Source organism: Suncus etruscus, chromosome 1 (genome assembly GCF_024139225.1).
Source record: "Suncus etruscus isolate mSunEtr1 chromosome 1, mSunEtr1.pri.cur, whole genome shotgun sequence".
NCBI lineage: Eukaryota > Metazoa > Chordata > Mammalia > Eulipotyphla > Soricidae > Suncus > Suncus etruscus.
In genome coordinates, this window is record NC_064848.1 from 186,926,630 (window position 1) to 186,937,932 (window position 11,303).

An 11,303-nucleotide genomic window follows, 5' to 3' on the forward strand; every position below is an offset into this window, starting at 1 on the left:
ATCACACTTACATATGCCACGGACAGGTACACCTCTTCATATTCTCATGGGCACATGAGTTCATATGCACATCTGGGCAGGCACACACAAACTCACACACTCGCAGCACATATCTGGAATCGCACACACAGATGCAACCCCCCCCACAATAGCAGCCCCCTCCACGGAGGCACACACCATACACATCACATCTGCATGCTCACACACACACACACACACACACACACACACACACACACACACACACCACGCATGCTCGCACACACACGGGCCTCTCCACTGCCGCACAGGCTCACACCTCGCCAGGGCTGAGGCACGCACCTCTCCCCCAGCTCACACGTGACGGCACGTGCACTGTCACAGGAGCCCACAGCACCCCCAACTTGCTAGGTCCCCCAGGGCTGCAGGCACGTGAATCCAGGGCACCTTAGGGCCGGGTCCCCCCTCCCTCCAGCACGCTCCAATAGTTCTGGGGCCTCAATCTCCAGCACTCCCCTCTCTCTTCTCCTCTCCTCTCCTCTCCTCTCCCTCTCCGGCTGGCCCCGGGGTACAGCGGGGTACACACCCCCGCGCCGTCCGCCCACGGCTGCCACTCACTCAGCCCCTGCCCGGCTGACTCTCACACCGCGCCGACCCCCGCTCCCCGCGGCCGCGCGCGCGCACCTCCCGCCGCGCTGACTGACACGTGTCCTCCCACCCGCTTTTTGGGACACCCCCATGCCCAGCGTGACGGGCTGCCAGTCGCACCCCGACACAACCCTTTCACCGGCCCCAAGGGGTGAATGCCAGATCCTCCCCCACGGGTCCTCTCCTCCCTCCTCCTCCTTCTCGCGCCGCCGCCCCTTGCCACCCGCTGGACTCCATCAATAATGCAGCTCCGAGTTCTGGGGTGTCGGCAGGGGGCCCCCAGCCCGCACCCCGGTCGTTTTGCACCCTCCTCCGGGCCCCGGGGAGCTCCGGTTCTCGCCGCTCATTGGCCACTCCCCGCTGAGCCCTCCCACCGCGCGCCGGGGCGCCAGTCCCAGGCCGAGGGGGGACGGGCTGGGGACCCCGGGACTGGGGCCAGGGGCGCGCCGGGGCGCGGCGGAGCGGGCAGAGCGAGCGAGGGAGCGAGCGGCGAGGGCGCTCGGGGGAAGCGGGCTGGCTCGGGGTCTGCGAACTCGGGGTCTACGGGGTCAGCCCAGCGAGGCCCGCCGCGATCGGAGTCCCCAGAGTCGGGGTGCGGCTAGGGACCCCCTCCCCGCGCCCTGTGCGCGCTCGCTCGCTCGCTCTCGGCGCGCGGTATTTTTATCCGAGCGCACCCCGCTCCCCGCCGCCCCCCACGCCGCCGCCTCCTCCTCGCGCGCTCTGCCGCGCCGCACCCCGAGTCCGCACCGAGCCCCCGAGCCTCGCCTCGCCGCGCCTCGCCATGGACCCCAAGGACCGCAAGAAGATCCAGTTCTCCGTGCCCGCGCCCCCCAGCCAGCTGGACCCCCGGCAGGTGGAGATGGTAAGGCGGGGACGCGCTCCATTCCCCGGCAGCTCCCCCGACCCTCTCCAGCGCTTTGGGGCGCACCGGTTTGGGAGTGCGCCAGGCGGGGACACGACCCCGCGAGGGCGCGGGGAAGTTCGCGGGAGGCGCGGGCAACTTTTTCCCGGGGTGGCGTCCCCGTGAGGATCCCCGGGAGGGTGGTCGTGGCGCGGGGCTACCTTCCTGTGCGCCCCTCGCCGACTCTCTGATTCGAGGGACTCCGCGCAACGGTGCGCGCCCCGGGGAGCAGATTCGCCCCTCATCGAACCCTCGGGACTGGATACCCACCCTCTCCTCCCACGGGGGTTGCGGCCGGCCGCACACCCCACTTTCTCATCAGTGATGCGGAGCGGGGGCCGGCAGCCCAGGGGGTGGCTCCGCTCTCCCGGGAGCGCTCCTGAGCTCTTTCTTGGGGGGCTGGGAGGCTGGTGGGGGGCGGGAGCTGGGAGGAGCGCTGCGGGCTCCACCTTTTGCACCCCGCCGTGCTCACTTGTTGCTGGGAGCGATGAGGCGGCTGGAACCCGAGAAAGCCGAGAAAGTGAGGCCCTTCGAGCGGTTCTGGGTTCTGGACAGGTGCTCGGCCTGGAGTGCGCACTGGCTGCCCGGCTGGGGCGCAGGGTCTGGAGCGCACAAGCGGGCGCTGGGCTGGGGTGCGGGCGGTGTCACCGGAGTTGGAACCTGGTGGTCACATTTCCCTGCAGCTCCGCGGGGACCTACTTAGCCGAGGCTTGGTTTGATTGCCGGTCTTGGGGGGCAGTTACCGGGAGTGGTCTTGTGTGACCCCCCATAGCACCCCACACTTAGCTTTACTACCAACACTGGCAACTTCTCTTTTTGGAGGGGGACTGGTGAAGCTTCCAGATGGATGGCTCCAACACTCAGCCCTCTCTAGACCCCCTGGAGCTCAGGGCCACCCCAAGATAGCACTGAGGTTGGGGTGTAGTGCCTGCTCGGAACAGGACAGACTCAGTTGTTTCCTGTCACCCTTGACTAGTTTATGGTGGGTGTTGCCGACAGCCACCCGGAATCCAAGCTCCAGCTCTGGGATGAGGGCAGATGCCTTCAGATGACAAGAGAAGGGGCCCGAGGCTTGGGAGCGAAAGTCAGGGGCCAGGGTCTTGGAGGTGTCTGTGTCCTTTCTCTTTCTTGCCCTGCTGGGCTGGCTGGACTCTTGCTGAATGTCTCTAAGCTTGGGCTTTTCACCTGGTCAAAAGGGGGGGGGGGGATAAAAGGATAAGAGAGGGTGTTTTCAGCTTTGATAGTCTTTAATTCTGGAGTTCGAGCACCCTGTGTTCCTTGCTATGTGTGTGTAGGGGGGAGTGCAGAATGCTTTTTTCTGTCTCCCTCCATCTTTCTCCCTCTTCTTCTGTCTCCCCCCAATCTCTCTCCCTCTCCTTAGATCCGGCGCAGGAGGCCAACCCCTGCCATGCTGTTCCGGCTCTCAGAGCACTCCTCTCCAGGTGGGCCTGTATCTGAACCCCCATCCAGATGACATAAAAGGGACATAAAGGGGGAGGGGCTCCTATGCCAGCCCCAGGAGCAGGAGGTGGAGGTGGGGGGTGGGGGGAGCTGGGGTCTGGGAGCTCCGTCACCAGGGTCTAACATGGCCATGGCTGCCCACTACTGGAGAGGACCGGGCACACTTTTCCCCAGAGCCCCACCCAGCAGTCACAGCCAGACCTCTGTATCCCTATACCCCATAACCGCTTCTTTCTCCTTCTCTCCCCTCCCTTCCCCTGCTGCACGGTGCCTCCAGCAGAGGAGGAGGCTTCCCCTCACCAGGTGAGTGTTGGCATCTGAAGGAGGGATAGTGGTGCCCTTGGTGGGGTGAATGAACATCAGGTAGAATGCCCCCAGCAGGCTGCATCAGCATATCAGTCTGCACCTCTTGACCTGCACACTAGGCCCCCAGTGGGTCTCCTGCACTGGTCTTTTTATCTGCACAAAGTGGAACTTCCAGAGCCCAGAGCCATTCAGGGTTTTCTGGACCCTTCCTGAGCACAGGGGAGTTTCTGGAAGGTGGGGGGAGTGGGAGGAGTTCAGCACCCTTTTAACCCAGGCCTTCCCCTGGCAGAGAGCCACAGCTGATGGGCACCACAAGTCAAAGAGAGCCAATCCCTGTGCCTACACGCCGCCCTCCCTGAAAGGTATGACTTAGTCCCACAGCCCTGGGCCCAGACTTGTCCAATTCTTTCTCCATTAGGTCTTTCTTTTTTTTTTTGGGGGGGGGGGATATCATGCCCAATACTGCTCAGTACTCCTGGCTCTGAGCTCAGGGATCACTCCTGGCAGTGCTCAGGGGACCATCTGGGATGCTGGAGGTCAAACCCAAGTCAGCCATGTACAAGGCAAGTGCCCTTCCCTGCTCTGGCCCCTCCATTTGGCCTCTTTTTTAAACTGTAAATCTGAGGGCAGATGAGGTCTCCGATAAGGCTGTGGGGCAAAGGGAATGAGGTGTCAGGTAGCCCCCCCCAGAGGACTCAGCTGGCACCACCAGGTGGGTAGGAAAGAAGGAAGACCTGCTGCCTGCCAACTCCTCTGCAAACCCTGCTGACCAAGTCTGTACTATCTTCCCCTCCCTCTCAGCAGAGGCAGGTCAGCCCCAGGGATGAGGGAGAGGCTGGAGGACTGGCAGGCAGGTGAGGGGGGCACACCTGGGAAAGGTGGGGGTCTTTTCCTAAGACCCCCTAGGAGTGCTTCCACCCTATCCACTTTATGTCTGAGGTGCCTCTACGTTGGGGGTTTCTGAGTGGGGAGGGAGGCAAGTAGGGTGCAGGCAGGGCAGAGACACAGACCTGAAGGGACAGGCTAGGAACCCCAGAGTGTCCAGACACAAAAGCCTCAGCTTGGGGTGGTAGGGAACAGCTGGTCCTTGTCTTGCTCCGGAGCTTGAATTGGGGTGATGGGATATACCTAATGTGTCCCCAGCCAGTGCCCTTAGGAGTTTCTATGTGATTTTGGGGGGGCGGACGGGCAGAAGGAATGGGGCCAGAACAGGTGGGGCATCCAGGTTAAAATAGGGGTGTCTAGTGGGAGATTACAGAGCCCCAGAAATGAAGACGTGCAGAGACAGCTGGGAGGGTGAGGGGGACCCCAGGAGCCAGGCACGATGCGGGGGAGGCTCACGGGCGCTTGCACAGGCGTGCACCTATTGTCGTCTCTGCCTCTCACGAGCCTTCGCTCCAGCTCCGCCCCCGCCTGCTGCCTTCTGCCCCACCAAGGCGCCCCTATTCCTCAAGACACCCCCCACTGTGGGGACTCTCAGCCCCTCCACGCTGGGCAACACCCGCACAGGCTGGGGACCTGGGGCCCCTGGAGAAGAGACACCGCCCTGTCTTGGCTTGGGGAAGACTCCAAGGCCAAGCCTCAGACTTGGCCCAAGGTGAGCTGTGCCTGGAGTGTCCCCAAGGCCGGGGCAGGGCGCTTTATTGTGCCTTTATTGCCTGGGTAGCTTGGCCGGAGCCCACAGGAGGCACCAACCAGGCAGAGAGCACAGGGCAGGGCGTGGCAGGGGCGCACACAATTCACCCTCTGTGCCTGTCTCTGGGCTGGCAGGAGCCGCTGCCTGGTTCACTATGATTCCAGGCTGCCAGCTTGCCCGTCCTAGTGCCAGGACTCATGAGGGAGAGGCCGCAGCTGACTCGCCACCTCTGTCCACGGGAGACTGTGGGCTGCAGGCCAAGGGCCCTCCAGATCTCGCCAGCCGCTCCCTCAATCCCTTTCCCCTTAATTCTTCTCCTCTGGGAAACTTCTCTCCTGCTGCCCACAATGCTCCTTTCCTAGGCCTCTCGACCTTTCCTAGACCTGGGTAGTGTTGGGGGCTGAATGGGGGCTATTTGCTACTTTCTAGGTCACCAGAGAGGGAGTTGGCAGCTTGGGTTTATGGGTCAGGATTGTGGGGGCTATGTCTGAGCCCCCTAGGTGTGGACTGCACAGGCCTCGGACCCTTCCCTCCTAGCCTGGGGGAACTGGGCATCGGGATGAGAGGCATTGAAGAGGGGGCTGCTGAGCCCACCCCAGCCTGGTGAAGTGGTCAGAGCAGTGGAGCAGTGAGTTTGCAGCAGGCTGGCACTTTCCCCCAGTGCCCCAGGTCTTGCCCCTTGGACGAAAGCCACCAGGCAGAGCCCTTAGACCAGGGCATTAGAGATGGATCCCCGCAGCTTGGGAATGTTAAGCCTGAAGCCCCCGTGGTACCTGCCTGGTCTTGCCCAGTCTCACCTCCTATGGTGTTGGGGCCTTGCCTGGTGACAGCATCATTGGTCAGCTTAAGGGCTGGGTAGGAGTCAGGGGCTCCCTCCTGCTGCTTATGCCCTCTTAGTCCCTGGGTCAGGAAGCAGGCTGGGCCAGAGAGATAGCATGGAGGTAAGGTGTTTGCCTTTCATGCAGAAGGTCGGTGGTTCAAATCCTGGCATCCCATATGGTCCCCTGAGCCTGCCAGGAGCAACCCCTGAGCGCTGCAGGGTGTGACCCCCCCAAAAAGCAAAAAAAAAAAAAAAAAAAAAAAAGCAGGCTGACTTGGGACTGGTTCTCCCCCTGCCTGTGTGTGGGCTGAGGTGGGGGCTGCTCCCCTCCCACATGCTGCCAGGCCCTGACTGAAGCCATCTTGGGCACCCCTCAGCTGTGCAGCGCATCGCTGAGTCTCACCTGCAGTCTCTCAGCAACCTGGGAGGTTGCTCAGAGGAGGAGGATGAGCTGGGGGAGCTGCGAGAGCTGGGCTACCCCCGAGAGGATGATGAAGATGAGGATGAGGATGATGAGGAAGATGAGGAAGAAGACAGCCAGGCCGAGGTCCTGAAGATCTGCAGGGCGTCTGGTAAGTGCAGCGGCTGGGAGGCCAGGGTCCCACCACCCCAGGTAAGGTGGTTCCTATCTGAAGGGGCTCAGAGGGTTCCTAGTGGTTTTGTGCCTCTCGCAAACCCAACTGAGGGCCTTCCCTGCCCAGAACACCGACCTCTCACCTGCTGCTGCCTTGCTCGTCCCTCTCCTAGTGAACTTCTCCCCAGACCTTGTGACAACACAACTCCCCCATCCCCACTGCCTGGACCCTTGTTCTCTCCCCTGCTTCCAAATTCAGACTCAACCAACCTTGGGTGTTGGCTGAATCTGTGGCTGTGGAACCTACAGCTGCCAACTATGAGGGCCCTGAGCATCCACATCCTGAGAACACATACCCTTCGGATACTCATTGGTGTCTCAGGGCTGCAAAGAGCCAGGTTTTGAATGCAGGGGGCCTGGGTTTGATCCCCTGCACTACCAGGAGCAAAGCCCAAGCACAGGGCCAGAGCAGTGGCGCAGGGCATAAGGCATCGCCTTGCATACGCTAGCCTAGGATGGACCGCAGTTTGGGTGTTCCATATGGTGCCCCAAGCCTGCCAGGAGCGATTTCTTTTTTTTGTTTTGTTTTGTTTTGGTTTTTGGACCACACCCTGTGACGCTCAGGGGTTACTCCTGGCTATGCGCTCAGAAGTTGCTCCTGGCTTCTTGGGGGACCATATGGGACGCCGGGGGATCGAACCGCGATCCGTCCTAGGCTAGCGCAGGCAAGGCAGGCACCTTACCTCCAGTGCCACCGCCCGGCCCCAGGAGCGATTTCTGAGCATGGAGCCAGAAGTAACCCCTAAGCACTGCTGGGTGTAAACACCCCCCCCCAAAAAGAGTCAAGTGAAATTACTTGTTAGCCTAAGAAGTCAGACTTGAAGTGAGAGTTAAGAAAATCCTCCTGGGGCCAGAGAGATAGCACGGCAGTAGGGCGTTTGCCTTGCAAGTAGCTGATCCAGGAGGGATGGTGGTTGGAATCCTGGCATCCCATATGGTCCCCTGTGCCTTCTAGGAGCAATTTCTGAGTGCAGAGCCAGGAGTAACCCTTGAGCAAAGCTAGGTGTGACCCCCCCCAAAAAAAAATCCGGGGCTGGAGCAATAGCACAATGGATAGGGCGTTTGCCTTGCATGCTGCTGACCTGGGTTCAATCCCCAGCATTCCACATGGTCCCCCAAGCCTGCCAGGAGTGATGTCTGAGTACAGAGCCAGGAGTAATCCCTCAGCACCGCCAGGTGTGGTGAAGCATGATAGTGCAGTGGTAGGGCATTTGCCTTGCATGAGGCTGACCCAGGATGGATCTGGGTTTGATCCTTGGCATTCCATATCCCATATTCCAAAAACAACAACAACAACAACAACAAAAAAGAAGATTGTCCCCAGGCGCGATACTAGAGAGATAGTACAACATGTAGAGTGCTTGCCTTGCATGCAGCTAACCTGAGTTTGATCCCTAGCATTTCCGGAGCCTGCCAGGACTGATTCCTGAATGCAGAGCCAGGAGTAAGCCCTTAGTACAGCTGGGTGTAACTCAATAACAAACAGACAAACAAACAAACAAACAAAAAAGCAAAGAAAACCCTTCGTAGCTGCAAAGATGTGCAGGCATAGAGGATTGAAAATGCCCAGGGAGAGGGCCAGAGTGATAGCACAATGAGTAGAGCATTTGCCTTGCACGTGACCAACCTGGATTAGATCCATGGCATTCCATATGCCAGGTCCACCGAGCTTGCCAGGAATGATTTCTGAGTTGAGTGCCATCGGATTGTTGCCCCAATACAAACAAACAAAAACCAAGAATTCCCAGAGCTGTTCTTTCTGAGGTTCAGGAGAGGCTGAAAGAGACACTAACCTGGGGCCTGCCTCTCCCTTTTCTCTGCCCAGGGTGGAGGTAGAAGGGTGCCCTCTAGTGTCCAGATAGAAAACCTAGGCTTCAAGACCCAATTAGGTTGGAATAGCATCATCCCAAAAAAAGCCTTGTGAGGGAGAGTCCTCAGGACCTACTTAGAAGGCCTCAGAACTGGAGGACCCATATCTGAAAATTCCCAGATAAGGCACTTACCTTGCATGCAGCTGGCCCCAGTTCTATACTTGTCACCATATTTGGTCATCTGAGCACAGCCAGCATTGATCCCTGAATGCAGGCTCAGGAGAGGCCCTCAAACCCTGCTGGGTGTACCCCCAAAATAGACTTAAAACAAAACAAAAACATTCCCAAACCTCAGAACTTTCTATCGCCATGCCCAAAGCCTTTCCAGGTAAGATGTCAACCTTGTTTCTTCCATGCTTGTAGGTTGGGTTACATTGATATCTACTAGAGCATGTTACAATATTTCACCAGGGGAGCCAAAGAGAAAGTTCAGTGGGGGGGGGCAGAGAGATAGCATGGAGGTAAGGCGTTTGCCTTTCATGCAGAAAGTCATTGGTTCGAATCCTGGCATCCCATATGGTCCCTGGAGCTTGTCAGGAGCAATTTCTGAGCGTGGAGCCAGGAGTAACCCCTGAGCGCTGCCGGGTGTGACCCCCCCCCAAAAAAAGAAAGTTCAGAGGGTAGGGCACTTGCCTTACACACAGTCAACCTGGAGTTGATCCCCAGAATCAAATATGGTCCCCTGGGCCCCAGTAGGAGTGATCCCTGAGCACTGGAAATATCTTTCACCAATATTTATTGGAAAAACAGTCAAATAACCCCTACCTGTCCAACTCCTTAGTTTATTTTGTGTGTGTGTGTTGGGGGGAGTTGGGTTGGGTGCCTGGCTGTGCTCAGGGAACTTATGTAGTGTTGGCATCACAGCCAGTTTGGCTGGGTGCAAAGCAAGTGTCTTACTTGCTGTACTATCTCTCCAGCCCCCTGTCTAGCTCATTGACCTAAAGAACAGTGTCCTGGGCCTCCTGTCTGAATCTCTGGTGCCTGTTATCAGCCCTGGGAACAAACGCATGAGTTGGAAGAGTTGTGTCCATTCCACTGAGTGTCCCAGAGCAAATAGAGGGAGGCAGGAGGAGATGTTTGCTTTTGGGAAAAAACAGTAGGACAAGGGGTCAAAGGACAAAAATACTAAAGAGTGAAAGGGACTCTCGGGCACAGAGAGATAGCACAGCGGCGTTTGCCTTGCAAGCAGCCGATCCAGGATCAAAGGTGGTTGGTTCGAATCCCGGTGTCCCATATGGTCCCCCGTGCCTGCCAGGAGCTATTTCTGAGCAGACAGCCAGGAGTAACCCCTGAGAACCGCCGGATGTGGCCCAAAAAAAGAGAAAAAAAAAAAAAAAAAAAAAAAGAAAGGGACTCGAAATGCTCCTGGTTGCTCCTGAGGACCAGAGCTGGGCCAGGCAGGGTGTGATCTATCATCTTTTGTTTTGGGGGCCAACTCTAAGGTGTTCAGAGTTTAATCTTAGCTCTGCACTTAGGAATCACTCCTGGTGGGCTCAGGAAGCCATATGTGGTACTGGGGATTAAACCTGGGTTGGCTGTGTGCCAGGCCAGCACTATGCCTGCAGTATTGTCACTGTGGCCCTAAACCATGGCACTAGGGTTACTCCTGGCTCTGTGCTTAGAAATTGCTCCAAGCACGGAGGACCATATGGGATGTCGGGATTCAAACCACCATCTGTCCTGGGTTGGCTGTGTGCAAGGCAAATGTCCTACCACTATGCTATCTCTCCGCCCTCCCCCCCATGGTCTTATTTAAAGTAATCTCAGCAGTTTCCTCTGCAGGCATGTGGCTGGACCTGGGAAGTGAGCCTGACCCAGCCCATCTTCACCCCTAGAAAGCTTTGCCTCAGCTCACTGCCAGGACAGCTAGAGGGCTCCCCAGAGCCTATGTACTCATCTCTTCTTTCCCATCCCCAGCGGGGCAGAAGACAACCTGTGGCCAAGGTCTGGAGGGGCCCTGGGAACGCCCACCCCCTCTGGATGAGCCCCCAAGAGATGGAAGCTCTGAGGACCAAGCAGGGGATCAGGCACTACGTGGTGAGGTTTAGGAGTGGGAGGCGGGGTGCCTGGCTTAGAATCTCACTGAATCTGTTTCTGATCCTTCTGCTTGCCTTGCAGAACCTGGTGAAGAGCCGCAGCCCCCTACCCACCCTGAACCGGGCACCTAGGCACCCCACTATGTCTCTCTCAGAAGGAAGTGGCGGGTGCATTGCTCTTTCCCCCAGAAGCCCTCTTGTTTCTATCCTGTTTCTGTGCCCTGCCCCTCCCTTGCTAGGGCTGCGGCTTCTGAGTTTTAGAAGAATAAGGCTGGTCTGTGTTTGCTTGTTTGCCCTCACCTTTGGCTGAGGCCCAGAGTGTCTGGGCACTTGCTGCCTGATGCCCACCCCTGCCAGTCGCCTATGTCCTCATTCACCTGGTGGGAGGTAGGAGGTAAGAGCTTAATCGAGTTAATTGGGGACAAAAGTTCATCCTTCAGAATTTTCTTTCCCAGACCCTCCTCTCCCCTTGGAAACAGGAAACCTACAGGGCAGGACCCTAAGACCTGGGGAAAAGAGGGTTCTGAGAGCCTATATGGGGTCCGTAGAGCTGTCACATACCTGCTGCTATGGAGGTGCCAAGTCACTTCTCACAGCTTCTCGCTGGATCCAAGATTCAAGCATCCTTTCTTTCCAGTCTCAACACTCCCCAAATCTTCCGCTTATCCCCTGCTCCCCGCCCGGTGCCTGGCAGAGGGACTGGCAGAGGCTGCTTTGTTGTTTCGTTTGTGCTTTGATGCCAAGGAATGCCGCCTAGTACACATCCTTGGGGGTGGGGGCGTCTGAGTGGGGGGAGCCAGGTTCTCCCCATCCTCCAGCTGCTCTGCCTCCTGCCCTATTCCCGTCTCCAAGCCTGAATTGCTCCCTTGCTGTAATAAATCTTTGTAAATAACGGTGCCAAGACTCCTATTTCAGAGGAGAGGGAGGAGGTCATGAGTTCTGGATGTGAAAGTTGGGGATCCTACCAACACATGGAGGCCACAACTACAGTGTCATTTCTTTCCTGTTTTG

General features: G+C 58.1%; 1 protein-coding gene across 7 annotated transcripts; it reads left to right on the forward strand.

Annotated features, from left to right (window-relative positions):
* The first annotated feature begins 1,179 nt into the window (after positions 1-1,179).
* On the forward strand, positions 1,180-11,185 carry PPP1R1B (protein phosphatase 1 regulatory inhibitor subunit 1B). Of its 7 annotated transcripts, none has more exons than XM_049781378.1 (7): positions 1,184-1,489; positions 2,910-2,970; positions 3,267-3,292; positions 3,585-3,657; positions 6,129-6,323; positions 10,174-10,293; positions 10,375-11,185. In XM_049781378.1, exons 1-7 carry the CDS (start codon positions 1,409-1,411, stop codon positions 10,422-10,424), a joined length of 606 nt encoding a protein of 201 aa, XP_049637335.1. In that variant the 5' UTR covers positions 1,184-1,408; the 3' UTR covers positions 10,425-11,185. The 7 variants fall into 7 exon arrangements, with proteins under 7 accessions (XP_049637343.1, XP_049637337.1, XP_049637335.1 ...); XM_049781379.1 differs by having other exon boundaries at positions 1,186-1,489; positions 3,270-3,292; XM_049781384.1 differs by lacking the exon at positions 1,184-1,489 and adding an exon at positions 2,026-2,048 and having other exon boundaries at positions 3,270-3,292.
* The last annotated feature ends 118 nt before the right edge of the window (positions 11,186-11,303 follow it).

What these genes read in the sequence shown, in the direction of transcription:
- PPP1R1B (XM_049781378.1), top strand. Translation starts at nt 1,409, where the DNA reads ATGGACCCCAAGGACCGCAAGAAGATCCAGTTCTCCGTGCCCGCGCCC. An exon ending in CTCAGAGCACTCCTCTCCAG is followed by an intron (nt 2,971 to 3,266) that starts GTGGGCCTGTAT and finishes CGGTGCCTCCAG; the next exon opens with CAGAGGAGGAGGCTTCCCCT. An exon ending in CACGCCGCCCTCCCTGAAAG is followed by an intron (nt 3,658 to 6,128) that starts GTATGACTTAGT and finishes GGCACCCCTCAG; the next exon opens with CTGTGCAGCGCATCGCTGAG.